This window comes from Stylophora pistillata, chromosome 8 (assembly GCF_964205215.1).
Source record: "Stylophora pistillata chromosome 8, jaStyPist1.2, whole genome shotgun sequence".
Classification (NCBI taxonomy): domain Eukaryota; kingdom Metazoa; phylum Cnidaria; class Anthozoa; order Scleractinia; family Pocilloporidae; genus Stylophora; species Stylophora pistillata.
This window is the reverse complement of record NC_142526.1, coordinates 5,220,717-5,247,803: the sequence shown is the minus strand read 5'-3', so window position 1 is coordinate 5,247,803 and position 27,087 is coordinate 5,220,717. Positions and strand designations below refer to the sequence as shown.

At 41.1% G+C, this 27,087-nt stretch overlaps 2 protein-coding genes and 1 non-coding gene across 4 annotated transcripts in view; 1 reads left to right on the top strand and 2 right to left on the bottom strand.

The window, feature by feature from the left end:
• Positions 1-16,074, top strand: part of LOC111327111 (uncharacterized) — a 20,455-nt gene extending 4,381 nt beyond the window's left edge. The window contains exons 2-28 of one of the 2 annotated variants that reach the window (XM_022931217.2): positions 556-625; positions 881-956; positions 1,031-1,136; positions 2,387-2,479; positions 2,746-2,877; positions 3,845-3,973; positions 4,524-4,652; positions 4,726-4,860; positions 5,015-5,149; positions 6,549-6,677; positions 7,032-7,160; positions 7,299-7,427; positions 7,600-7,728; positions 7,878-8,006; positions 8,447-8,572; positions 8,643-8,822; positions 9,415-9,543; positions 9,731-9,826; positions 10,288-10,416; positions 10,834-10,962; positions 11,482-11,607; positions 12,072-12,200; positions 12,663-12,791; positions 12,923-13,051; positions 13,475-13,603; positions 14,634-14,759; positions 14,997-16,074. In XM_022931217.2, the coding sequence (XP_022786952.2) occupies positions 556-625; positions 881-956; positions 1,031-1,136; positions 2,387-2,479; positions 2,746-2,877; positions 3,845-3,973; positions 4,524-4,652; positions 4,726-4,860; positions 5,015-5,149; positions 6,549-6,677; positions 7,032-7,160; positions 7,299-7,427; positions 7,600-7,728; positions 7,878-8,006; positions 8,447-8,572; positions 8,643-8,822; positions 9,415-9,543; positions 9,731-9,826; positions 10,288-10,416; positions 10,834-10,962; positions 11,482-11,607; positions 12,072-12,200; positions 12,663-12,791; positions 12,923-13,051; positions 13,475-13,603; positions 14,634-14,759; positions 14,997-15,058 (3,269 nt within the window). In that variant the 3' untranslated portion in view covers positions 15,059-16,074. The remainder of the gene's footprint in view (positions 1-555; positions 626-880; positions 957-1,030; positions 1,137-2,386; positions 2,480-2,745; positions 2,878-3,844; positions 3,974-4,523; positions 4,653-4,725; positions 4,861-5,014; positions 5,150-6,548; positions 6,678-7,031; positions 7,161-7,298; positions 7,428-7,599; positions 7,729-7,877; positions 8,007-8,446; positions 8,573-8,642; positions 8,823-9,414; positions 9,544-9,730; positions 9,827-10,287; positions 10,417-10,833; positions 10,963-11,481; positions 11,608-12,071; positions 12,201-12,662; positions 12,792-12,922; positions 13,052-13,474; positions 13,604-14,633; positions 14,760-14,996) is intronic. The other variant, XM_022931219.2, reaches the window with a different exon arrangement.
• On the bottom strand, positions 5,521-5,641 carry Trnal-caa (transfer RNA leucine (anticodon CAA)). Its single transcript has 2 exons — positions 5,604-5,641; positions 5,521-5,566 (listed from the first exon to the last, which is right to left on the bottom strand). It is a non-coding gene; the product is annotated as a tRNA-Leu (tRNA).
• On the bottom strand, positions 15,812-27,087 carry LOC111327128 (methylenetetrahydrofolate reductase (NADPH)). The gene is made up of 9 exons (XM_088730545.1): positions 26,951-27,087; positions 25,743-26,186; positions 23,707-23,820; positions 22,259-22,452; positions 20,473-21,063; positions 19,325-19,507; positions 18,818-18,916; positions 17,833-17,955; positions 15,812-16,875 (listed from the first exon to the last, which is right to left on the bottom strand). The coding sequence occupies exons 2-9, from the start codon at positions 26,137-26,139 to the stop codon at positions 16,687-16,689; spliced, it is 1,890 nt and encodes a 629-aa protein (XP_088586671.1). The 5' UTR covers positions 26,140-26,186; positions 26,951-27,087; the 3' UTR covers positions 15,812-16,686.

Genomic DNA, 27,087 nt, shown 5'->3' with positions numbered 1-27,087 from the left:
CGTCTCATCACAAACGTGGGAAAAGGCAATAATTCTAAGTTCACATGAGAAATTGATTCTCAGATCATCTGATTCAGCGCTTCTACGCACTACTTGGATTTTCTCAAATTCCAATATGACCAGGCCTCTACAAGGGTGAAATGAGTTCTTACGAGGATGACGTTACGGTAAACCAATGTACCAACACGAAAGCACAAGTTTTAGTTTTTCAAAAGCGATAGGGCTCAATTAGCAACTTCTGCACAAGCATTGTTGCTCACGAATACCACGGAATAGCTACATAAGGTAAACGTTATGTTTATGATTCACACAAAAGGAATTTCCAACTCGTTGCCATTAATAAAACTCGTCCAAAATCTATGGAAACATAAGGTGGCATTAATTGGATGCCGAAAAGTACTGGACTGGAAATTTGATGACGTAAAGCTTGGAAGAAATTCGATTGGATGAGCTTGAAAATTTTAAACAGGTGAAAGAAAAGTAAATGTTAACTTTCATGTTTAATGAATCCACGAGTTGTTCTCAATAATTTAGTCTCCTGTTCGTTTATTACAGATTTTAATGAGTGCTCTGTGCGGAACGGAATGTGTCAACAACGCTGTATCAATGCCTTTGGATCATACAGGTATCATATGTCTGTTATTCTAGATCAAATAAAGATGAGCTTATATTCTGTCGTAGAAAAACCAATGCTTCGTAAACGTTGTCAGATCTTTCACTTTTCTCTCATTTATTTTTCCGGCTTTAATCGGTCGGCCGAGCACAATAAATTACTTAACTCGAGGTTTATGTAATTATGTTTCTAGCATACCGTGTGTGGTTTCCATTTTAAAGCATCGTCCATTAAACCTTACATTTTATCTGGCAATTTATTTCGTAGGTGCGAATGTGCCAGTGGTTACGTAAGCGTGCCTGGGAAACCCCGACAATGTGTAGACTTGGATGAGTGTAAGATGGTGAGGCTCATGAAAGATTCAACTCGCGATGCCTGCAATCGCTAGCGACAAATTATTTCTACGTTTTCTTTCAGGGCATATCTGGTTGTAGTCAAGGCTGTCAAAATACTCTTGGCTCTTTTCAATGTTTTTGCCGCCAAGCAGGCTATGAGTTAGATTCAGATCAACGATCATGCAAAGGTGAGTTTCGTAGATGGTGTACCTCAAAGTGTAAAAACGACTTTTTTAAAAAAAAAAAGAAAAAAAGATCAATCAAGTAATAGAATAAGTTGTGACAGTTTTGGACTGGTCTGCTGACTGACTGACTGGCGGCTGACTAGCTGACCTTCTGACTATCTAACTGACTGACTGATGGACGGACTGACTGACTGACTAACTGACTGACTAACTGACTGACTGGCTGATGGACGGACTGACTGACTGACTAACTGACTGACTGACTGATGGACGGACTGACTGACTAACTGACTGACTAACTGACTGACTGACTGGCTGACTGACTGGCTGGCTGACTGGCTGGCTGACTTACTGAATGACTGACTGACTGACTGAATGACTGACTGAATGACTGACTGAATGACTTACTGAATGACTGACTGAATGACTGACTGACTGACTGACTGAATGACTGACTGAATGACTTACTGAATGACTGACTGACTGATGGAAGGACTGACTGACTGACTTACTGACTGACTTACTGAATGACTGACTGACTGAATGACTGACTGACTGAATGACTGACTGAATGACTGACTGACTGACTGACTGACTGACTGAATGACTGACTGACTGAATGACTGACTGACTGAATGACTGACTGACTGAATGACTGACTGACTGAATGACTGACTGACTGAATGACTGACTGAATGACTTACTGAATGACTGACTGACTTACTGACTGAATGACTGACTGACTGACTGATGGAAGGACTGACTGACTGACTTACTGACTGACTTACTGAATGACTTACTGAATGACTCACTGACTGACTAACTGACTTACTGACTGACTAACTTACTGAATGACTGATTGACTTAATGACTGAATGACTGACTGCCTTACTTACCGAATGACTGACTAAATGACTAACTGACCAAATTTACCTATGAACAAATATATCGTATTAGACATTTTGTTGTGTAGTATCTCTGCTGTATTTTGACGAGCCCTACGGGCTCGTCAAAATACCGAACAATGAGTGAAAATACTCAGTGATACTACACAATAAAACTATTAGTAGGAGGTTTATTATCCAACACGCCAAATTATTATTTCAGTGCGGGCGAATTTCGCGGATATTTCTGGAGTACAAATATCGTGTATCGTGTGATATTTGTACTCGTCTCGCGCGTTATTTGTGCTCTACGAAGTACAGTTGGATGATAAGGGATTGTTATTGAAGTTAATACTTTTTTCCTCTTAGTTTCACAAATTTTCACTGAGCGTCCATTAAAAAGTCCCAAGTTCATCAAAGACACCAGCAATGCGCAAAGAAAAGACTTACAAGGAGTCCAAGGTACAGGCATAAAATCACGCTTCTTGCACAGGACCTGATTCTGATAGAATGATAAACATGGATCTAAATCTCTAAATACATCAAACGAAACTTTTAAAGCAGAAGGGTTTTAAAGATACTGACGGCAACTGAAAGGAGAGGACAGCCATATCTGGTGTGCTTTAACATCAACAAGGGAACTGAAGCTCCTCTCGAGTCCAGGGTCCTGGCTCGTGTACGCCATGGCTTAAGTTCCCAATAATCTCTCCTTTCTTTTTCTCTTTCAGCCTGTCCTCCAGGGTACATTGGTCCTGGCTGTCGTATGACATGCGACGACTGTCAAAACGGTGCGCGGTGTGACATCAGAATTGGACAATGTCTTTGCTCTCCGGGCTGGACCGGAATTTTATGCGACGATTGTGAGTATGAAATTATCGAAACTTAAACGTAGTAGCTGTATGTCTATTACACTCTACTGGGGTTTAAATAGCTCTGTTTAGAACTTTAACCGGCGTCATTGTCTTGTGTTCTTAGCCAGGCCAGCTTTCTCCTATGTTACCTTTCCTCACTGAATAGTATGAATGGGTTATGGTCGATTGTTAAAGCTGAAGGGTAAATGTGATGGACTAGCTCTAAATTCAAGAGGAATCGCTCTACTTTTAGTCACTTCCTGCCAAAGAAATCGAAATAAGCTACAATACTGCAGGTTATCCGGGTAATGTGAAACACTTGAGCATTCCTTGTTGAATTTCCAAAATGTATGATTCCATCAAATGCTTGCATTCTAAGTGGAATAGATTCAATTTCCTTTAAAAAATCTGGTCATTGTTTCTGATTTCTATTAGTAAGACCAGCACCATGTGTAAAAGAGAATCACTTCAAAAAAGTAAACACGAAAAGGACATATAGAGGTCGGCTATTATATAATTATTTATAGGCCTTGGTTATTGTGTGGGAACTACCCTCCTTGGGTGGCGCGCTAAAACAAGGAATTGGATTTGAGTTAAGAATTATAGTGAAACGACAAAAGAGTATCCTTTAGCAGTACGAGTTGGCCCTCTTTATTCTAATGCGCTTTGGTAGGTGTGTTTTTCACAAGGGGAAGTTTAAGGCCTTGAAAACGCGAGTTAGCGAGAGGTCTTCAAGAGGCCTGGCACTTGTGCCAAACACTCAATAAATCTCTCCTTGACTCGTCTCCAATCCTCCTGCTGGCGGAAAAACACGAGCGCTAACAAGCTAAGTACCATTTGCAATACATTCCAACCTCTCTGCCATTTGTACTTGGTATTCTTCATTTCATGGCATAATGGTGAGGCAATTTAGCTTTAGCCAATATTCAAATTAAACTTCACTTACACCCTTTTTATCATTATTTCCTTATGATAGCATGTCCGGAAGGAAGATTTGGAAAAGACTGTAAATTTAAATGCTTGTGTAAAAATGATGCGCAGTGCAATCACGTGACTGGTGCGTGTTCTTGTCGACCGGGATTCCTGGGAGACCTGTGTGATCAAAGTAAGTGTCACATGACCGCCTAGCGAGGATTTGTAGATATCTCATTTATTATTTGCTTGAAGTGTTGGTGATGAGGACTGTATGAATGCAAACTCTGTTGATCAAAGCTATGATGAAATATTCGAGCGTGATTGGCTTTAAGCAGCCAGATATTAGCACTAATAGGACCGTCATACTTGCAAATAGACGATATTATGGAACAGTATAAATGTTATGCAATTGGATAGTAAGCGTCACTTGTGCACGATGGTATGTCAACTATCGAACTATCGTGCAAAAAAAGAGTCCCAAGGAGCTGCTAAGGATTAAAAGTAAAAACAAACAAATTGCCTGAAGCGGGAGAACTCGAGGGACCAAGTCGTGATTTGCATTAGTATTGAGGAAGTGGCGAGAGTTTTCAATTATTCAGCAAGAATATTTTCTTTGCCTCACATCAATTTTTCCTCCTTACAAATCTTATGTTTCCTTATTGGTTTCGAATTTGGAACCTTCTCCTTCAATGACAATGATGAACAGAAATGTCTAACGTTCTCGATACATTTCACGCTAGCTTGTCCCACCGGTTTCTACGGAGAAGAATGTAAGCAGAAGTGCGCGTGCGTTCACATGGAACCTTGCCATCCGGTAACTGGCACGTGCCAGTGTGACCCAGGATTCTTCGGAACCCGCTGCTCAAAAGGTAAATGTTACTCAATACGGTGTTGAAACTGATTTTTGCTCCTGGTTTTATTGTAATAATGGTTCCCTCGCAGTGTGCCCTCCAGGGTCTTTTGGAGCAGGATGCAGGGAAAAATGCAGGTGCCTGGCTGATCAAACAGAAAGGTGCCAACCTGAGGATGGCACATGCCACTGTAAGCCTGGTTACCAAGGCAAACACTGCTCAGACAGTAAGTTTTCGTTTAGTAACTTATTACAAAGAGGAGTTAAAGCTGCGGGTATTTTCTTGTTTCATATATTGGGGAAGAAAACCCATGTGTAGCAAGCATCATTTTTCTTGTCTCCTTTTTTTTTAACTTCTCCTCTTTATAAATATATTTATAGAATGTCCTGATGGAACTTACGGCAAATACTGCGTAAGAAGATGCAACTGTCCTGAATCTTGGAAATGTGATCACGTGCACGGTACGTGTGATGTCACTTGTCCAGCGGGTTTGACTGGACCAAATTGTCAAAAAGGTAGGAGAAGACGTATTCCGTAAAATGTTCAGTGGATGTTGTAAACAAGGAAACGGCCTTAAAAACGTATTACACAGCTTGCTTAACAACCGCAGATGAAGCGAAAAAACAGCCAAAAGGCAGGAGACAGACAGGCAAAAAAAACACCTAGCGCGCGCCTTCGCACGAACCATCCGCCCTCCCACAGGCTTTTGCTATTCTTACTTATTGTTCTTTATTTTGATAATTTAGAACATATTTCATATTCAAAATCGTTTTAAAACGTTTTTTCCTGTACAAGTTTCACCACAAAGATACAATTTATCAAAAGATGAATAACATGAATTGCTGTCAGCGTAGAAAATAAAAATGAATTTAAAAAAAGTAGAGTGTGTCAGGAGTGGGATTCGAACCCACGCCTCCATTTGGAGACCAGAAATCTTAACTACCACTTGTCATGGTAAAGGTCTCCCGCCTTGAGTCTGGCGCCTTAGACCGCTCGGCCATCCTGACCACACGAAAATTTGAAGTGGATTTGAGATACTTTATCATAACTCACTTCGGAAAATACCATAAATCAGTTTTGGGTGAAAATTGATAATAATAAGGTTTCTGGGCAAATCATGAGAGTATATAGCTTTGTGCGCGGCCTTTAGAACGTGCCATTCTCTACGTTCTTTCATAGACAGTCAACCTAACTTAAGAATAGAGTAAATATTGTTCACATAGCGTCCAAAGACAAAACTGGCTGCCGCAAACTGGATGCGCTGTAACCTTTTTAAAAGGCAATCAGTAATTGGATAAAATATTATATCATTAAAATCTAGGCGAGATAGAACCAGACATTCAACTAAAACTTTCCTAAGCTTTATGCTACGTAATTATCCATACCTCCGTTTTCAAAGTAAACATCGCATTCGGAGTAGGTGCACAAAAGCCATATGATAGCATTCTGTAAGGCTGGGGAACAAAACTTACGGACGCAATATCAACTGAGATAAATGCGAAGGAGGCCACCACAGAAGTCAAAGTAGGCTTAAATGAATTGCCAATTAAAACCGGGTATTTGTTCAGGACTCACTTGGCTGCGCCCCGGAACTCCATAACATTTTGTCCACTTTGATGACTAATTTCTTTGTCGATAAGAGTACAGACCACGCTAAAGTACTGTCGATTTGCTAGTGTTCTACAACTAGTATATAACGTAATCATTCAGGAATGTTCTAGACTGTTTGCGTATGTTCAAAAAAGTAGAGCTCATGTCACGCTTTTGTTGTTGTGCTTGTTAAGCTATCAGTAAAGTTGTGTGTTGCAGCCCACAAGAAATCACCGCATGTTGTTTGTACGACGACAGGTGAAATGGAAAAATTATCGGAGAATGTAATTTTATTTCCCTTGTTCTCTCCTTTTCTTCGTGTAGTATGCGCCCAAGGTACTTTTGGTCACGGATGTAGCCAGCGGTGTCAGTGTAGTAATGGTGTGACATGTGATTCCGTAACTGGTTCCTGTATTTGTCCCATGGGAAAAATGGGAGCCAGGTGTGACAAAGGTAAAATAACGCCTTTTTTCTCTCTCTGCAAAAGTCTTGGAGCAATATTATTTTTTGAAATCATCGGACATTTCCTGAAAAAATGTCCCTTCTCCTGATTGGTTTGATAACCAACTATTTCAGCAGAGTAAACTCGAGACAAATATTTTATTTATGGGGAGTGCTAAACTTGAAAACACCCAGCAAATTTTGAACATTTGATCTCCTTTGCCAGATGGGTGTCACCCTTATGCAATAATTTTGATTTCTTTTTGATTCGTTTAACCAGATTCGTCCCAAATAATTTCTCCCTACCTCCTATTTCAAACATTAAACTTGCACAGTTTCATGTTTTATGATGATTCTATTTTACAGTATGCCCTGAGGGCCGGTACGGTTTTAACTGCGACCAAGTTTGCGACTGCGCAGAGGGGATCAAGTGTGATGCCATGTCAGGGGCATGCGTGTGTGCTGAAGGAAGAACCGGCAGACGTTGCGACCGGTGTAAGTACAGTTTTTTCGTGGAATGCATTAATCCGACGCTACTTACAGCATGTTTGATCAGTTAACTGAACGAGTTTCTCGCTTCTCGTTGCATATGTATCTGCGTGCAATCGTACCAAGAGTTTCTGTGTTTTCTAGTCTGCCCAACGGGAACGTACGGGCGAAAGTGTCTAAATAAATGTCGATGCGTTGGTGGAGCCCGCTGTGATCCAGTCAGCGGTGAATGTATCTGCCCCGCAGGAAGGACTGGAACTAGGTGCGAGAAGGGTGAGTAAACTTCTGAGGATTTTACTGGGCCATTTAAAAACATCCGCGTCTTTTTAAGCCAGGTGATCAGAACAAATGCTTGCCATCATGAAATATTTTGGTAGTTAACGGGTCTTTAAACGTTTTTTTAGAATCTGCGTAACCTAGTGCGTTCGTGCGATTTTCTCTGCAGTCTGTGAGCAAGGAACATTTGGCAAAAAGTGTAGGGGTCGCTGCAGCTGTGACCCTGGTGCTCGTTGCCATCCGGTCAGCGGCAGGTGTATTTGTCCGAAAGGGAAAACTGGGAACAAATGTGACGAAGGTACAAACTGTTATTTCACAAGTGAGGTCATGTCTGCCATGTTAGTTACGCAAATCCTTTCGGCTGTTTTGATAAGCATAGCCGTGGGTCACAGTTAACAGAAACTACAGACACAGCTCTATTCCTTAACGGGAGTGATTTGATTGTAGTTTGTCCAAAAGGTTCATATGGTCGTAGATGTGCTCAGCGGTGTAGCTGTTTTGAAGATGCGCAATGTGATCCAGTGGAAGGGACCTGCAAATGTCCTTCGGGAAGGACTGGGAAAAACTGCAAAGAGGGTACGTCTACTGGTTCAGTACTGAGTCAAATCTAAAAGACTGTTATGTATGGCATTAAAAGAAAAACCATCCAACAAGTAAACCCAAGTTTGGATAGCTACAAACCGAGGAAAGTCATAATTGTTCGATTGTAATATTATAATATAATATTCACACGATCTGTGAGTTGTCGCGAAAACTTGCTCCACCTTCAAAATGAAGCAGTTGCGTATTGTTCCCACGTGTCCCCCGTCTCCACTTCCTCTCGAGGAGTTTGGTTGTTTTTACCTTGTGTTGTAATTGTTGCCTGACAACAGTTTCCTTTCTTTAGGTCAGCCAAAATAATTCTCTTGTTCTTTTTTTTAATAACTAAATTTAATTGAAATTCGTTTCAAGCATGCTTTATAAACAAACAAACGCACCCAACGTAAAAAGTCACTGATTGTGTTTATCTCTTTAAGAGTGCCCTCATGACACTTATGGAGTAGATTGTGGTCAGCAGTGTGATTGCGTCAACAGCTCATGCGCTCCTGATACCGGAGAATGCCAGTGTCCGGCTGGAAGAATGGGATCGAGATGTGATAAAGGTTAGCTTCAGGATATCATTATCATTTCGTAATGATCACAGTAATGGTTGTCTATTAATTATATTCGTAGTTTGTCCCCATGGTTACTTTGGACAGAACTGCAGTCAGTTGTGTGGCTGTCATGGAAACTTGTCATGCGATCCTGAGACTGGCAAGTGTCACTGTAGATGCGAACACAACGCGACCTGTGATCAGGTGACGGCATTTTGTGTCTGCGCACCTGGTTGGATCGGCGAGACATGTGAGAAAAGTAAACACTTTATCCAGACTACCTCAGTAATACCAGTTATGGTACCTCCCTGAATTCAATCAAGAATGCCTTCGCGCTATGTTCGTTTACCTGTGCATATTTGTAAAGGTTTTCTCGCTATTAGAACACGTCGTTCGCAGGCCATACATCTGTACTAAATAGTTTACGGATAAAAGTCTTGGGTATTTTTTACCAATGAAATTAGTTATTTGACCAAGAAGGAAGTATTGTCGTGCAAAATCGTGCTAGAAGCATTAGTAAGGTTTTTTTCTGATTGATTTCTTGATCAAGGCCCAGAATAAATAAGATTTGTTTTCATGAAAACTTTCTACATCTTGAGACGAGTAATGTTACGACGTATTTGCGAGTCACAGAAGTTGTCCGAAAGTAGGAGAAACCCCCAAAGTAAACGTGACCCCATAAAGCCAGATTGTAACCTGAGAAACATGGATAGAAAAAAATAACATGGATCAAAATTGTTTCAAAGCGTGTTTTAAATTAGAAACAATGAGGAAACGAAACATGAATTTTGATGTCTTCAAAATCAAAATGGCATGAAATTGAATTTTTTCTCCTTCTTATCAATTGACAGGATGCCCAGAAGGATTTCATGGAGTAAACTGCAGTCAGCCGTGTTCTTGTCCTGGATTAGCTTCATGTGATCATGTGACCGGAAGTTGTAATTGTCCCGCTGGCCGGTTCGGAAAGGAATGCAAAAAAGGTAAGAATCAGAGTATCTGGGGGAGTGGGTATAATACTCCTCCTGGACTCTCTGCCCACTACTGTGAAAGAACTGAAAAACATCTGCGCACGTCAGGAACATCGACGATTAGCGCCGGAAACCTTAGAAGAGACGAATGCTTATAAATCCTTCACTTACTTTTGGTTTTTGTTTCATTTCTTCAAAGGTTGTCAAAAGGGCTTTTTCGGTGATAACTGCAGCAGGAAATGTAATTGCACCAGACATGAAAGGTGTGACGCTGCGACAGGCGAATGTAAACGAGGTGCGTATGAAATAAAATTACTGGAACTCGGCTGACGCGATGATTGTTGCTGTCGACTTCAGATCTAAAGGGTCTGGGTTCGACCCCAAATAGTCACCATGTTGTGTTCTTGGGCGAGACTTTTTCTTGTCTCCACTACTCTAAATCAGGGGGGAGAAGGTCTTAAATGGGTGCAAGCAAACTGCTAGGGAGCCCTTTCGAAACGCTGAGTGTAACTTTGGGAGCAGTCTGCGATGTGCAGGCACCCTGTCCAGGGGGGAGTTGCAATTATTATACTCCTTATCGCATTACCCCATTAAACCTTAGTCAGGCTCCAGGTTGAGAGACCACAATGGTGCGAAGCTGACTTAAGCTCAACTCCCGAACCGACCTAAAGCGTTAATTTACTGAGCGTTTTCAAAACTCTCAAAATTCTGTAAAAACTATTCCTACAGAGTTTTCTTTTTAAATTTCCCAAACAGTTTGTCCTTCAGGCAGACATGGTGCTGACTGCTCGCTCAGATGCAGCTGTTCTTCTTCAGTGATGTGTGATCCATACACAGCAGAATGTTTATGTAAACCTGGAAGTCACGGAAAATCATGCCAGAAGTGTACGTATAGTATATAACATTCATTGAGAGTGCTGATGAATTGAATATTCAAAACATGTTATAACCAATCAGAGAAACAGCACTGGCTTCCTCCATGTTGTTGTGGTTGATCTAAACAACTACCACCACCATACAGACGACTTATTCATGATATTTACACCACAAGCGATCCGCACAGAACGAACTATCGTTATCAACAGATCGAAACTGACCAATCACGACCGACTTACATCACTTGTGTCATACAGTCAATAGCATTATCGCTTTAGGTTACTAGTCATTTTAAAATAACTGGATTTAGTATATTACATCGCTACTTGTTCACATTCCTTTTTTTCGCTAAAAAATTCACAATTTCCTGAGAGTTACAGTCAAAAGTTATTGCTATGTAAACTTGACCTTTTGTTCTGATACCAGCCTGTCGCAGGGGCACCTATGGCCACAACTGCAAGTTCAACTGCACTTGTTCAGAGAATTCCGAGTGTGACCCTGAGACGGGGAAGTGCCGATGTCACGCCGGCTGGATAGGAAGTCAGTGTGAACAAGGTAAAGTCGGGAAAAAATTTCCTTATCTTTTTATTTGATTTTCGTGTCTACCACTGAAGGACGATGGGAAGGAAGAAGGGAAGAGAGATGACCCTTCCCTTTTTCGTTAGAAACACCTCTCGCGCGCTTTCTTCGTTGATTTTAAAACAGTGAGAGGGGACGAGTCTGGGTTCAAAGCTGAAAGGCAAGCTGTACATCTAATGCCAGGATCAGAAGACACTAAAAAATTTACACAGTTCGATGCTTCATTGACTATTTGTGTAAGATTTAAAATCATTCCCTCTACTTGCACATTTAAAGCAAGATCAGTATATAAAAAACAAATGGGACAAAATGCAAAAGTAATTTCTGCCCTTTTCCGGAATAAAATTATTCCTTCACTTAAGCTGATGCTTTCAGTAGTACTGTTCAGTGATACTTTTAGTTGTCCCTAGTGGCGGGTGATCTTTGCAATCAATCTATATTTATTCAAACTATGAAGCAAAAGCATACCTGTTTTTCCTTATTTTCTTTCATAAGTTTGTCCATCGGGAACGTTTGGCCCCAGTTGCCAGCAGAAATGTGCCTGCTACAATGGAATCTGTGATCACGTGAATGGAAAATGTCACTGTCATCCAGGATACCAGGGAGTAAATTGCGAGAGAGGTAAGGGACGATCATACATTGGTCGAATATCGTCTGGTGGACGATTAGACTTCATATTCGAAAATGTTAGCTTCTTGGAAAATGCATTTCACTTGATAGAACAATTTCAATCTGTGTCGAAACCATTCTGGGATGGCTTTGCTTTTGCTTTGCTCTATGATTGGTTAATGAGGCTGCCGCCACTCTTAACCAATCAGACGCTGAACTAAAATTAGTCGCCACATATAGTCACTCGCGTTTTCCCGCCGTTCACGCTGGTTACGTAATTCAGCTCTAAATTATCATTGGTTACATCTGATATTTCTCTTTATTTTGATTGGCTGATACGAGGACTTAGGTTTTGGTGTTACGAAATCCGCTCGAAAAGCGCTCCAAATTGCTCTCATTACAACCTATCCTTAGGGAGACTGGGCCCAACATATCACTTAAAATGCAACCTAAACAAGGTATCTCTCATTTTACAGTGTGCCGCCGTGGTTGGTTTGGACAAGATTGTCAGTTTGAATGCACGTGTAAGAATGATGCCATCTGTGACAACGTAAACGGTAAATGTCACTGTGGATTGGGATGGACTGGGACTAACTGCGAAAAAGGTAAGAAAGGCTCAACATTTTAACTCATCTCTTTTTTTCTCTCAATTCAGCATAAAACACATTCTGAAAAACTGGTTATTTTGTTGGTTCGTAATAAACCCATGAAGTGCAATATGCAATATTTCGCTACTGGATACCAACTTCACTTCCAGAGACTCTCTGTTCTTCTCAAGAGAAAAAAACTGCGAACGAAGATAATATAAAGAGGTAAAATGTAACAAATTTAAAATGAAGCAGTGTCCATTGACTAACAATTTGGAAATATTGTTACCCTCTTTACTTGGCACGGTGTTTGTCGTCACAGACATTCAGTGCCAAGCCCATGAACATTTTTGTACACCTTTCGTGAACGCATCGTTTTTCACCCTTCAACTTGTCGCTCAACACTGTTACAAGACCTTTTAACTCAATTAATGGTACATCACATAAAGAGCCCTTTTCTACTCGATTACGTCTTCACAGAATGCTCTTCTAGGAATTATGGTCTGAACTGTGAACAGAGGTGTAAGTGCAGAAACGCAGGAAGATGCGATAAGATCACCGGCTGTTGTTTTTGCACTCCAGGGTGGTATGGGGACAGATGTCAATATCGTAAGTGGAAATTTTTTAGTTAATGAGCTTCAATGCCCCGTTCATCGTTTGAGTAGTTGTATCTATCGTATTTGTTATTGTTTTTGTTGTTGTTTTTGTTGTTGTTTGTTAATTTTTTTTATTTACATTAGGTTGCCCACCTGACCGATATGGCACATACTGCACTAGACACTGCAAATGTATGAATGGTGGATCATGTGACCCGAGAACAGGAGAGTGCTTCTGCACACCGGGGTGGTCTGGAAGAGATTGCACCAAACGTATGTATTTCTCTCATCCCTACCCCCTCGCAACTTGCCATGGGTGGATCAAAATTTGTTTTCTCAGTCCTAGATGCAATTTTCATTAAAGTGACGAAAATGACCCGTGATGTCATTGGTTTTTCCTACTTCGCTCTCTGATTGGTGGGCTGGTAAACTCGAGCCCACTCGACCAATCAAATGCAAACTATAACCAACCATTGATTGGTAGCTCGTGTTTTCCCGCGCTCCGGGTCGTCTGCTTGTTTCCGTTCTGATTTCTCTTTGCCTTCTTGCTTTTATACGTTTGTTCTCACTCGTGTTTACGATTTTATTTTGGGTGAGCTTTAAAGGCCCAAAATAACAATCGAAACTTAATTCATTATCGTGGATAACCTGATTTCAATCTGTCTTCAATGTCTGTCTTGTTTACGTTTCTGTCAGGATGCCCTGTGGGGCGATATGGCTTTGAATGTTTGCTCCTCTGCACATGCGCGAACTCATCTTTTTGTGATGCTGCTACTGGACAGTGCGAGTGTCCGAGCGGGCGGACTGGTACTAATTGTAATCAAGGTAGGTTCTTCAGTGTATGATGACTGTAATGCCATGCGTGTTGCGTAATTAACATAATTGAAAATGCCATACAACTCTTACGATGTTAGTTCGGAGATTTTGTATTTGATCAAATAATAATCCCCTAATCAAGGTTTTTCTACCGTCATCATTTTTCTGTTTAATGTCGTCTTGTGAAAGTGTATTGTGACTGTCCGGCTGAGTGTAGTCCTGTAAGACTTTTTGAGTCTTACAGTCAATAACATCACGGCAAAACTGACCAATCATTTTACACGAACTGGACTAAGAACATGCTACCGACAACAACTATTCACTTGACTCTGATGATGACCTCCACACAGGTCGTCGAAACGTCCGTCGCCACCACCGACAATAGTCCTTCTCAGGACTACACCCACCCGGACGATCACACAACACTTTCACATGTTACCGCCTCCCGGTTAGCTCAATGGATAGAGCGCTGGACTGATGTGCGGGAGGCCGAGGGTTCGAGCCCCGGCCGGACCAACACTCAAGGTCTTAAAATAATTGAGAAGAATATGCTGCCTTTCTATAAAATCAAAAAAACGGTTTAGATGTTCTAGTCTTCTCGGATAGGGACGAATAAATGGAGATCCCGTCTCCTGCAGGGTTAGGGGTAGGAGACGTTAATTTCCCACGCACGAGATTACTGTCTGATGGATGTCCTCCCCTGGGGTGGGATGGGTGGGTTGTTGTCTTGCGTTTTATACATGAGCCTCTGGCTCGGGCAATATAGGTAACCATGCCCCACGTAAAGATATTAAACTTTGATTACTATTACTATTACTATTACCACCGGGTTCAAACCATTTACTGCATAATGTCGCCTTGAATTGTGAGGAGAAATCCTCTGTTGGTCACTCATGGGGGTTACCAGGGTTAAAGTTACACTCAACAGACCCGTTTGGGTCAAAACCAAGCCGCAGTCCCAGGTATAAGAAATTCACATCACTGTCATAAGCTGAATTTGGTACGTGGAACCGTCATCGATAACATAAGTTCAATTCAGTTTGTAGAGGAAAGTATGGACCTGGATGTATATTGGGCTGCTCTTGTGGCCAGGGAGGCCTGTGTGATTCACTGACCGGGAAATGTAAGTGCCGACCTGGATGGACTGGACCGGAATGCAGACAAGGTATTCTCGACCAGTATTCTAAAGTTCATGCACTTTATTCAAATACATAAAAACTGCTGACATCATTTTAGGAATTACACTATTGAAGATAAGTGACTTCTCCTGCCTTTAGCTAACGCATCACGATTAATTTGCAGATTGAATTAAAGGCATGTTGGTTAATTTCCTAAGGGGGCGAGATCTTATCGTTCTATGACATTATTTCGTTCCTTCTGACGTTTCCTTGCTTTTTTTTAGAAACTCCGATAGAGAAAGCACCTTTTAGCGACGACCACTTGTTTACAATCAACCTGCTTTAAATCACACGAACAAAGAGAAAAACTGTGTACTTTCACACAAACAAGCGACTGAAGAGACCATTTCTTCCAATCGACGAATTTACTAAAACGCAGCAAAGCTTACGATATTTACTTTCGCGCTGCACTTCTTTGCTTTCCGAGACACTGCTGTATAGTATCGAGAATATCGGAGAAACTTTCCAAAGTGGCGAAACGAAGAGAGATTCTACAATCATCATGGGTTTCTGCTGGCCCTCGACCACTGGAAGCTCTTCGGTACTTCGAAAAATTGTTCCAGAGTTGTTGTCTGTTGACACACATACACCAGTTATTTATTTTTTCTTATGATTGACGCTGTTGTTATTGCCGTAGTTTATGACACAAGTGTGAGGGTCCCATGTCTTCACTGCAGATTTCCACTAGTCCCAGCTTACGCCGTCGATCGGGGTAAATGAAACAAAACACGGGGACTATTTTCGCGCAGCGTTTGCTAACTGAAGACCAAACCATGAGAGAAAAGTCTGCCAACAGGCTTACGTTACAAGCGCTTCAGCACGTGCGTTTCTTTGCCTGCGCGAAGTATGAGGCCTTGAACAACGCGAGCCGGCGAGAGGTCTGTAAAGGAATCTAGAACTAGCGCCAGACCCCCGGCAAACCACTCCCAGACTTGTCTCCAACCTTCTAGCGGGCAGAGAAGCGCGCCTCCAGCAACGCTGGTAATGAGGGCCCGGTGCCAGGTTACAAAAAAAGAATCTTCATGTATTCAGTACAAAATAATTTTTAGAACCTCTTTATTTCAAGAATCTTCACGTCTGTTCATGATCATCTTTTAAAGATTTTGTCAATGACCGGATATACATTAGATGTTTGTGAAGGTGTTTTTAAACATAATTTCCATTTACTCTATTTACAATCAGTCCAGCATTTTACCCTCTTCTTGTGTACGTTATATTTTGTAAATTTCTCGTGATGATTTCATGAAACAATCCTCGGGTAAAATCAATTCAAATGATTCAAATAAATTCATATGAAAGTCACATAGCATTTCCCAGTTTTATTAATTGGCAGACTACGAACGGTCGTTCCTTATCGCCGAAGTCCGTCGTGCAACTCAAAATAAAATCTCGAGGGAAAAAAAATTGATGTTGGCGTACCGCGCGGAACTCTGGGAGTGCTACTTTAAATGCGCCCCACTTCCAGAGTTCCGCGCGGCGCACTAACATCATTTCTTTATCTATGCTTATTTTTTTTTTAACTCGCGCGGCGGACTTTGCTGAAAAAGAGGGACTGCTCATAGTATATCTAATTCGTTTCTAATTTTCCGATGTCAGTTGTCAAAGACTAGAACCATGTAGGATCGAGATAAAAATAACGATGCTTCTGCTCAATGCGCAAATTACCTCATAAAATTTCGTTCATTCCGCTGAGATTTATGAGCCGCACGCGACTCGGTCCGTGACCTAGAGCACGGACCTCGAACTCGGTTAGCAACAGGTATTCAAGATTTTGAGTTAAAGAATGATTGTATGTTATTGCATCACAATCATGAAAAGACAAATAACTCCCCAACACCCTGTTCTTACTACTGCACAAGGCAAGAATGACAACTCGTACCACTTCTTGCAATCCCAACAGTGTACTGCCGTACATTATATTTTGCCTAATTTTTTCAACACTATGTCCAGAATATCAAATAAGATATTTCCAGCCACATAGTCATTGTCAACCAGGTTTATAAGATAATACGTATCATGAATGGTGTCAATTATCCCACGCGAGAGAGATTTATCGGAATAAATATGTCCCCACTGATGCTTCCATAGAGCGAACGCCTCGTCCTAAAAATGGCAAAAAAAAAGCGAAAGAGAATATCAAGAGATCGTGACATGGAGAGGACCTCTTGCTGAAAAAACAATCTCGCTTTGTCCGCGCATGTGGGAGGAGTGCAATTTTCCTATTGGGTCGGGACAGCAACGACATTCTTTTAGCTGCTTTGTGATAACTCAGCGGTCAAACTACCTGTCGAGCATGCGCGGAGGATCAATTCTGGCTGGCTGCACGCAAGTCTCCCGCGCAAAATTTCATAAGAAAACATAAGGAAAAACCGCTGTCCAGCAACAAAGCGAAAAAACATTGAAACTTTGATAGAAATCGGTACAAAGGGAACAAAAATAGGGGTATCCTGTTGATTTACCAAGACATTTATGCATTTTTGAATCGCCGTGACTTACTGGCTTGGGTGCCTGTTTGTAACTTGTGTGAGAATACTTAGCCAATCAGATACAAAACCAAAACCAACCTCGACGCGGTTACTTACGTTTTCGCGCGTTTTGTACAATTTGCTTGTTGTTACGTTACTGAGATCTTATTGGTTACTTGATATGTTCTTTTTACTTCTGATTCATCATTGCCCAACTTTGGTCGGCTTTATGATTGAGCAGTTCTCAATTGAATTTCGACAAAAATCCGGGATTTCTACGCATTTGCCTTTACTCGCTCTGTGATTGGTCCAGAAAACTCGCGCCACTCGCTCAACCAATTAGATGCAAAACTAAAAAAGAACCTATCACAACTTGGTCACCCGCGCTTTAGGTAGTTTGCTTGTTTCTACTTTGAGTTCTCATTGGCTCTTCAGGGTATTTTTCTCTCTTCTGTTTGGCTGTTGTGATAGCTTTGGTTTTGGCTTTACGACACGCAATCGAAAAGCACTCTATTCAATTGAAGTTCGCTCTTGAAAGTCAAAATATTTTCACACATCATCCTGGTTTCACACACACGAAGGGACAAGTCCTTACCTTCCAAAACTGAAAAGCAATAGGATCCACCACAGTCGGTTGAAGTATCTCTGATCCTGGAAACACACCCCACGTGACAGCATTGGAAGAGTATACGTTCGCGTTTGTCACGTCTTCCTTTCCCTGAGATTAAATTACGTGACAATGACAGTTACTGGCGTTACACGTGCGACAAAGTCGTTTCTCTGGATCATAACTTACGATGACTAAAATAAGTCAAAAAGATTTCTTGGGGGAGTTTTAGGAACTTGGTTCCCGTTTAAACGGGTTTGTCCCCAATAGTATTTCCTATTTTTGCATTTGCGATATTTAGACAGGCTGACCCGGTTCAGCATGACGCTGGTTTGAAATGGGGACCTGTATAAACAACAACAAGGCCAGACCACAACACCGGGAACTAACGTTCCCTACTCTTTGCGATAAGTGTGTGGGTTCTTTAACGTCCCCTGCTAACCAGCACAGAGTAGATGCAGGAGACAGGGCCTACGGTTTACCTTCCTTATCCGAGAAGACTATAATTTCTAACCATTTACGGATTTCATGGCAAAGGCAGCACATTCTCCTCAGTTATTTCAAGACCCTGAAGGTTGGTACGGTTTGAGGTTTAAACCCTCGACCTCCCGCACTGCAGTCCAACGCTCCAAAAAGTGAGCTAACAACGCGCGGTTTAAAGCTTTAAAGCACAGCTTGCAACTTGTCTGAAACCAACTACTCCGCAAAAAAAAATCTTCATTCATTGTAACGATGAACTGATAGAGCACTTTTCAATTAAGTATAGAAAGTGATTCTGAATTACTACTGACTTCGCTCTGTGATTGGTCAATCCCACTTTGGTCACCCGCGGGTATTTTTCCTTTGAGTTCTCATTGGATAGTTCTGATTTTAACCTTTGTTCTGATTGGCAGTTGTCATTTATTTGGTTTTGGCTTTTCGACAACCAGTTGAAAACTGCTCTAAAACAAAACCACGATTCAAAATCGCTCACCGAGAAGTTCACAATGTGATAATTAACCATAGGATAGTCTTGAAGAACTTCATAGAGGCACATTGCAATTTCTTCGCTGGTAAAGAACTCCAAATAAGCCTGTAGGATCATGAAGACATATACAGGTGAGAAAACCTCACAGCTTTCATTTAACCCTTAACAACATCAATTTGCATATTTTTCATACTGTTCTCTATACATGTCATAAGGAGCTGACAAAGGAGATTTTGTTTAACAATCAAGATCATCTTTTAAGGGTGATCATTTTCTTTATTCTCATGACCTACACGTTGGATTCAGGGATGATATGGTAAGGAGAAATTAGATGCTAGTTGAAGAGTAAAACTAAAGTCAGTAAAATTATTGAACCAATCCCCCCCCCACCCCACCCCCATTCAATGTTGGTAACAGGCAAATTGGGTTCGGTCGTAATAGACTAAATTCGTTTAATCATGGGGGGGGGGGGGGGGGGCGGAACAAGGAAACCAACCATTCAGAAAAGTTCACCTTCTGAAATACGTATCCACCTGGACGCCCCCACCCTGACACTGGGTCTGTGGAAGGTGCACCATTCACGTTTGGCTGGCTGTTGATCGTAAGAACTCCGTGTTTATTGACATGGGCGAGTTTGTCAACAAAAGGCAATGTTTCTGATGCCAGTTCATCCTGATTCCATGGTATTTCCTTTACCTAAAAGGAAAGGAAAAAAGAGTTCTGTAAGTGACAAGATGAAGACAATACTCAGAGCGAGTCATTAACACCATACACCACACCACAGTGTATATATATTATAGATCATAATGATGGGTGTGAATTTCTCTCCGAACATTGGTGAATGTCTTTCAGCAAGTTCGTCTATCTGTCTCTGTCGGTCTGTTTCTGTCTGTCTGTCTTTGTCTGTTTTTGTCTGTCTTTGTCTGTCTGCCTGCCTCTGTCTGTCTGTCTGTCTCTACTATTTGTCAACCATCACCCAGCTTTTATGAATGGGTCCGAATGTTACTTGATCAACCGATATGCCAGACGAAGAATAAGAGAAACATGCACGTTGAGGGAAAGTTTTCTTCAATTCTCAGGTTCACAGTAAAACAAGCACTTTGGTGTCTATCAGTCGGATTGCCTCTAAGTCTGATCATTTGCATTGCTGCTGTCTGTATGCTAGACTTCCTCTCTGTCAGTCTGCGTGTCTATCTCTAGTCCTGTCTTTCTGTCCAGCTGTCTCTCAGTATGCCAGACTGTCTGTCTGACTATCTGTGATTGATTAAGTCAGTGCAAAGCCGGGATAAACTATGTTTTTTGTCCCCCTGCGAAACATTATTGTAGTCGAAAAGATGACTCCAAAGTCCCGCCATTGACTTTCCAAAAAGTACTTAAGAGACTCTGCTACAGATGAAATTGAAAAAAAAAGTGGAATCCTACATGCAGTCTCCACCGTTTCCACTCATAGGATGTCTCGCAGAAAAAGGGAGTAGTGTGAAATCCCAAAGAATGTCTGTGAATGAGAATACTTTACACAGAGCTGGGATTTGAATGGTGATGTAATGAAATGCGCAATAATGAAAATGAAAAAAGTAAACTAGTAAACTTTAAACATGGTGATTTAAGTAAAAGATGGTGTTCTTTATCGTGTTAACAGTTGAATTTCGCGAAATACCCACCTTGTATCCATGTCTGTTTTCTTTACCAGTCAAATAGCACACAAACACTTCAAACACGTCCTCAGGGCTGTTCAACTCACGCCCCCACATGTTCAACAACTCCTCTTTACTCTCGTTTGTACCCAACAACACCAAATGATAATCTCTCAATTCTCCGAAAGACGCTGCGCTAGAATCTCCCCACCTCCCGTTCGGGAACTCGTCCCAGTTTGACGTACGGATCATGTAACTGCGAGGTCTTGAGGTCCAAAAAATCGGACGCACTAGCTCCATTTGCCCCCTTCTTGCTTGGGCAGGGCCTGGCATCCAAGGAAGTCTCCGCATGGAAGCGGAATCCAATTCGTCCTCTTTGTAGGACATTCCAATCTTTTCCAGAATTTCTGTGATGGAAGTCTCCCTGTTTAGCGTATAGAAATGGACGCCATGGACGTGACCGCTTCCAAACAGCTGTTTACACATTTCTGTGGAATATTTAATGCCATAATTCATGACTGCAGTGGTGTCTTCTTTTATTGGAGCCAGTTTGTCCAACAGCCACTGTGGTATCTCTACGCGGGATAGCCGTTTCAGTTGCCGCAATGAGTTAAAGTTCTGTGGAATACCAAAATAATAAGTTTAAAAGTCGTGTCATACATCAGCCCTCGTTAAAAGTGCAGTGGATCCAGGGTTTCGCCCAGCGCCCGCGAGTAACTTAATGACCTTGAGCAAAGAGAGCTCGGGAAAAGGTCTGTACGAGTTCTGGCTGGTTTCTATTAATGCCAGACCTCTCGCCAGCTCGCTCTGCTCAAGGCATTAAACCATTTCGCGGAGTAACGCTGGTACCTAAACGCTTATGATGCGGTTCAGCTCTCCGGCTAAGTCACGCAGTGATATGACAATGTCGAAGTCGAAACTTAACACTGCTTTCCTTAAAGACTATCTACGTATTGACTATGTGGGAGGGCCGGACGGAAACAAAGTTGGATCGAGGTCATGACGTATTGACCTAGAGCCAAGTAATTTCCCAGGCCCGACCGAATTCAGTCAATAGGCATTTTATCATATAACCTTTTATTATTAAAAACTGGATCATTGGATAATGCAATTCAAGACTTTTCATTGGCTTAGCCATTATGGTATATGAGCCAATATACCATAAACTACGATATGGTAAGCGTATGCATAAGCTTAAAATTGAAAGGGAGCTAAAAATTTAATAAAATTTAATAATTTAACGTAGCGTTTTTAATAAAACAATTATTCCACTCGCGTTTGTTGGATATGAGATGAATATAGCCAACTCGGCGCTACGCGCCTCGTTGGCTATCTATCATCTCATATCCAACGCGCGCTCGTGGAATAATTGTTAATTATATATATTTTTTTTCACATCTTATTCTATTATTTCGCATCTTGCGAGGCTGAACGGCTTTTTCCGGCCTTGCACGTGCCATCGCGTGCGGCTCTTGCACGTGCCATCGCGTGCGGCTCTTGGACGGAGAGTTTTGTCTAAAGTTTTTTTAACTAGGAGCGCGTGCGGGGGCCGCACGGCTTATATAACAATACAGTTGGGTTATTAACCAAGCGTGAGGTCAAGATGGCTGGATATTGGCCGAGTTCTTTTTTTGCATTTTTATGGACCGAGACGAAGTCTTATTCTATTTATTCCATGCGCGGGATCGTTGCGGGCAATCCCGAGCAGGCAAGATGGGCCCATCTTGCCTGCTCGGGTAGCCAATCAGAACGCAGGACTCACTTCATCTTGCCCATGGGCGCTGTGAGTGATGTAATAAAACTTATTAAATACCTGAATTGGAAAAAGAGCTGGTATAATGGGTACATTAATTCTGTTTCTCTGGCAATCGTCTACAAACTTTAAGAAAGTTTTAACTTCAAAGAACATCTGTGTAATGATAAGGTCTGCACCGGCATCAACCTCAGCTTTAAGATGCTTCAAGTCCTCTTCATAACTATTAACGTCAGGGGAGGCCATCAAATATCCTACAACACGAGAGTTGAAATGGTATCATTCCACCATTACGCCATTTTATCGCAAAAGGGCATCGGAACGCGCAAAATATGCCATAGTACTGCACTGAAAAACAGGGCAAAAATACGGACATAAAGAAAAGATGGACACATTGGACGATCCAAACCATGGTTTTATCTCATTTTTTAGGCCTGACTTTTTAAGCCAGTGCGGATCTAGGGAAGGGGCCTGGGAGACCCGGGCTACCCTTATTTTGAGTAAAAAAAATAAACGCAGAAGGAACAAAAAGCCGGCAGGTGCACACACACAACTCCCCCCCCCTCCCCTCAGCTCCAGGTCTGGATTTGCCTCGGTAAGGAATGAACTTTCAATTAAAGCGCGTCTGATCCTTTTTGTCCGTCACGCAAAAAACACTTAAATGGTTTTGCTTGCTTTGTTTTCATCTTCCACGCAGTCTACATTCGATCGATACTACGCCCAGTTAGATCGAAAACTAGCAGCCAAAATACTAGAAAATGAAATAAATGAGGAATAGAAATCCCTTATTCGACGGTTAAACATGCAATTCGGGTAATATTATTTCTATGTCCTGCAGAGGCAACGAAAACTGCAAGTCATGAGCAAAAGGTTAGTTCTCATCATCAAATTATCCACCCGTATTACATGTTAAACCACTGAATAGGGTGTGTATAATTCTCGCTTACGCCAAGAGGGCCAACTCTTATTTACCATGCGGAAGTCTCATACCTGCAGATACTAGATACTAGTATCTGCAGGTATGAGATGGACAAACATGCACAAACATGACATTTATTACCAAAGGGAATAAATTAATTTATGCAGCCTGCGCCGCGTTTTATCATTACCCCGGATGGGTTACATCTGGGACTTACAATGGCAGATATTTTTAGTTAAGCTTCGGTGCAGGGCAAACATTTCCCACCCTATTAACCCCCCCCCCCCCATTGTTTTCGAACATTCTCATAGGTGCGTTGAGTTCTCACTCGATGGGTGTTTGCCCTCACCTTTGCTGGGATTAGGTTTTATTTCCGGTTTTACTGTAATTTGATTTGGTATTAAAAATAAACGGCCACTCAACTGAGTGGCCAAATTAGGGCAAATAAAGGTTGTCCGTTTAATTCTCCCAGCAAACCGAGCTCACCCCTAGCAATGCACAGTGCACAGCACTAGGTTATTGGCAAGCGAGCAAGAGGCATAAATGGTCGTTTAGAGAAGAGAAAATATCCTACATAGGTTCTACCTACCTACCACTCCTATTGTGAAGTGGTCTCCAAATTCACTTTTGATAAATTTAACCAGGTCCACAGTGTAATCAAATCCATCTTCTTTTGGTGTTAAGTCCTCGCCATAGCTTTCATCTGGTAAATAAGAGGTGAAAGTTTCTTCAAGTTTTAATCCCTAACCAAACATATCTGAAATATTGGTTACTGAAGCTCCTGATGCAATCAATCTGTGGTGGTTACAACAATCATTAGCCTTTTCACTCCCAGAGGTGATTAAACTGTAACTTCTCCCTATAATATCCATACATGATCCAGCAAATGGGTAATGAGAATACTCAAACTTATCAGGTAGAAGTTGTGACTTTGATTGAACACCAAATTCTCATAATCTATTTACAAGGAAATGTATAGCAGTTAGAGGGGAGAATTCACAATTAGATCTTGGAAGTTAAAGAATTAACCCTTCAAACTCCAAGATCTGATTGTCAATTCTCTCCTCTAGCTGCTACATATTTTCTTACATATGATGCACGATCCTCGCAGTGGATAGCGCTATTTAAGCAATAGCGAAAATCAGACCTGAAAAAAATCAGGCCTGTACGCGATTCGAACCACTGACCTCTGCGATACTAGTGCAGCGCTCTACCAATTGAGCTAACAAGCCAACTGGGAGCAGGCCGTTAAGTTGATTCGTAATAAACCCGTGAAAGTGATAAATCAGATACAATGAAATATATGAACTTCATATATTTCATTGTATCTGACATATTTTCTTGTAAATATGTTACAAGAATTTGGTGTTATATCAAGATTTCAGCTTTTCCCTGATAATTTTGGGCCTTCTCATTATACCTTTATGCTAGGTAATGTATGGATGTTAGCAGAAGAAGTTATGTCAATCACTTGCGGGAGTTAAATGGTTACATTTTTTGATGAGATCCAGGTTCTGGCCTCACCAAAGTTATGGGATAAAACATCAGGAGACATGCTGACCTACAGTTAGCTTACTAGAGTCCAGGTTGTGCAGGTCTGGGTCAAGGTCCTGGGCAGGTCATCGTGTCATATCAAAGACACTTTACTTTCAGAGTGTCATCACCACTAAGGGATATGAATGGGTACACAGGAATTGTCAGGGCGTCCAACATAATATTAGGTTTGTCAGGAGGTGGAATGAGGTTTGAAACTGAGGCAAGATTAGGGTACAAGAAATTTGTAATGCAAGATGCTGGAAGAAAATGGGAAGGCAAGACTGGGATATGCTCCATTTGAAGGCAGGTTAGGTGACAGGAAAGGTATAGGTTAGTTCATGATTTAGTTCAAGTTAGGAGTCACATAACTTAAGAAACATTAAAAAGTATCCGTTGGCTTTATAAACAGGCTTGATCTGGAAAAACCACACATCAAAAGACATGAGACAGTGGATGTGTTGCTGAGTCCAGCATGAAACAAAAGAAAAGAAATTGCTTGTCTTTGGCTCCAAAATACATTTTAATGCATTCTAAAACTCATTTTGCCTTATTAGGGCAATGAGATTGTTTAGGCTATAATTTGTCCATCAGTTTAAATGAGGCATTGAACTAGAGCCACTTGGGTTTAACCAGGTAGGATCAAGATAAAAATGTTCATAACAACAGGCTAGCTCAATGGAATAAAAAAAGAGCAGCGAGATGCGGAATTGGAAAAGTCTTTGGAATCCGGCTTGTCAGGGGGTGGGGGATACTAGCCTTGGGACAGAGCAGCATCCAATCCTGTGATAAGTAACAATATTTATGATCACCTCATGCTAACAATACCAAGATTAGCCCCAGCCAACATAAAATAACATAAAATTTAGCCATCTTAACCCTACAACCACCAAGAGTGACCAAGACAGAATTTCTCCTTACAAAACCAAAAAAATTTGAAGCAAACAAGTAATGACAATAAAGAAAAACATCAATTAGGGGATTATTAGTTGATCCAATACCAGATTCTCATAACTAACACCATAGGAATTGTTTAGCAGACAGCAAAGAGAATTAATAAGAGATCTTGGAAGTGAAAGGGCCAAGCAGTACCTCCTCTCACTGCGAGAACACTTCCAATACCAAGATTCTTAGCTCGAGTAAGATGCTCCAACACTTGACTTCTTGTTGTGTTTCTGGATGGGATGTGAATCATGATATTCTGTCCATACAAGTCGATCATTGCTGCAGAAACTAACAATGAGCTAGGCTCTGACTGACACTTATCTGACATTGGTTCTTGAGATGGTTTCCAAGTGATGTCACAAAACAGAGGTGTACAGTGTTCATGTAATCTTCCAAGTATTGCCATGAGGTTTGTTGCTCCATTGAAAGTCTTGGGTGGATAAAACTCCAAGGAAAAGAACTGTTCATTCTTTGCCATCTTACACCTGATGGTGTCAATTAGTTTTTCAGGCTTTGGTTCTCTTTCACTTCCCTGCTGTGACATGACTGTCTCACTCTTGAACTAGCTAATCATAGAATATTCACACAGTCCTAACAAGATTTAATGAAGACAAACACCAATAAATTATTTGATTTATTAAATAAACATCATCCTTTTAGCTACCCACAGTTCTATTTTACCAGAGGGGCTCGAGACTTACTGTATCATCAGATCTATGGATTATCTGATCAATCATTCTCCATTTTGGACGCCAATTTTTTTTTTCTTACCACGTTTTGACATTATCTGAGATCTAATACTCAACATATGCATGGCAGCATGGAATCTATTTGTTAAAAGATTATTATGATATTACATAATACTGGTTAAAACCCTCTAAATGGTACTATGATTTACGGAGAACCATTATTGCTCTTCAAATAACTTGTGGATTTGACCAAATTCTGCTCCAATATATTAAGTTTTATCTACTCTACCTTTCAGTTTTTATCTCAAAATTTTCCATATTCTATCAAACTATTCCTTGGCCAGGATCGCAAGTTTGAAAAAAATCTTTCAAATATATATAGTTAATGCAGGCGGTTTGTGTTCGGCTATCAAATGAAACTAAACGCTTGGGCAATTTGTTTGATAGGTTAATTTCTACAGGAATGCGATTTTCTTGGAACGGTATTCGCTTTTAAACAAATCACTCTATCTGAAACTTCCCATGGCATGAAAACATTGAAATTTGAGCGGAAAATTGATATGTGCGACATGACCTTAAATGTTGAGATTGTCTGGCACTAGATATGCAAATAACATTTCAGATCTCGGTGACAATATTAAGTACATGAAATACACAAAATCGTACCTTTTTATGCAGTATTCGAATAAAGTTCACTTTTGTCTTTCCATTAAGAATGTCTGAGGCAAATTTGTAGGAAAGAGTTTGTGCAGTTGCACAATAAATTCAATTAATCGCTCCAGTCCCTCGCCATCATCTGAGGG

What these genes read in the sequence shown, in the direction of transcription:
- LOC111327128 (XM_088730545.1), bottom strand. Translation starts at nt 26,139, where the DNA reads ATGTCACAGCAGGGAAGTGAAAGAGAACCAAAGCCTGAAAAACTAATT. An exon ending in CTTCACAATAGGAGTGGTAG is followed by an intron (nt 22,453 to 23,706) that starts GTAGGTAGAACC and finishes CTCGTGTTGTAG; the next exon opens with GATATTTGATGGCCTCCCCT. An exon ending in GTGGATACGTATTTCAGAAG is followed by an intron (nt 18,917 to 19,324) that starts GTGAACTTTTCT and finishes ATGATCCTACAG; the next exon opens with GCTTATTTGGAGTTCTTTAC.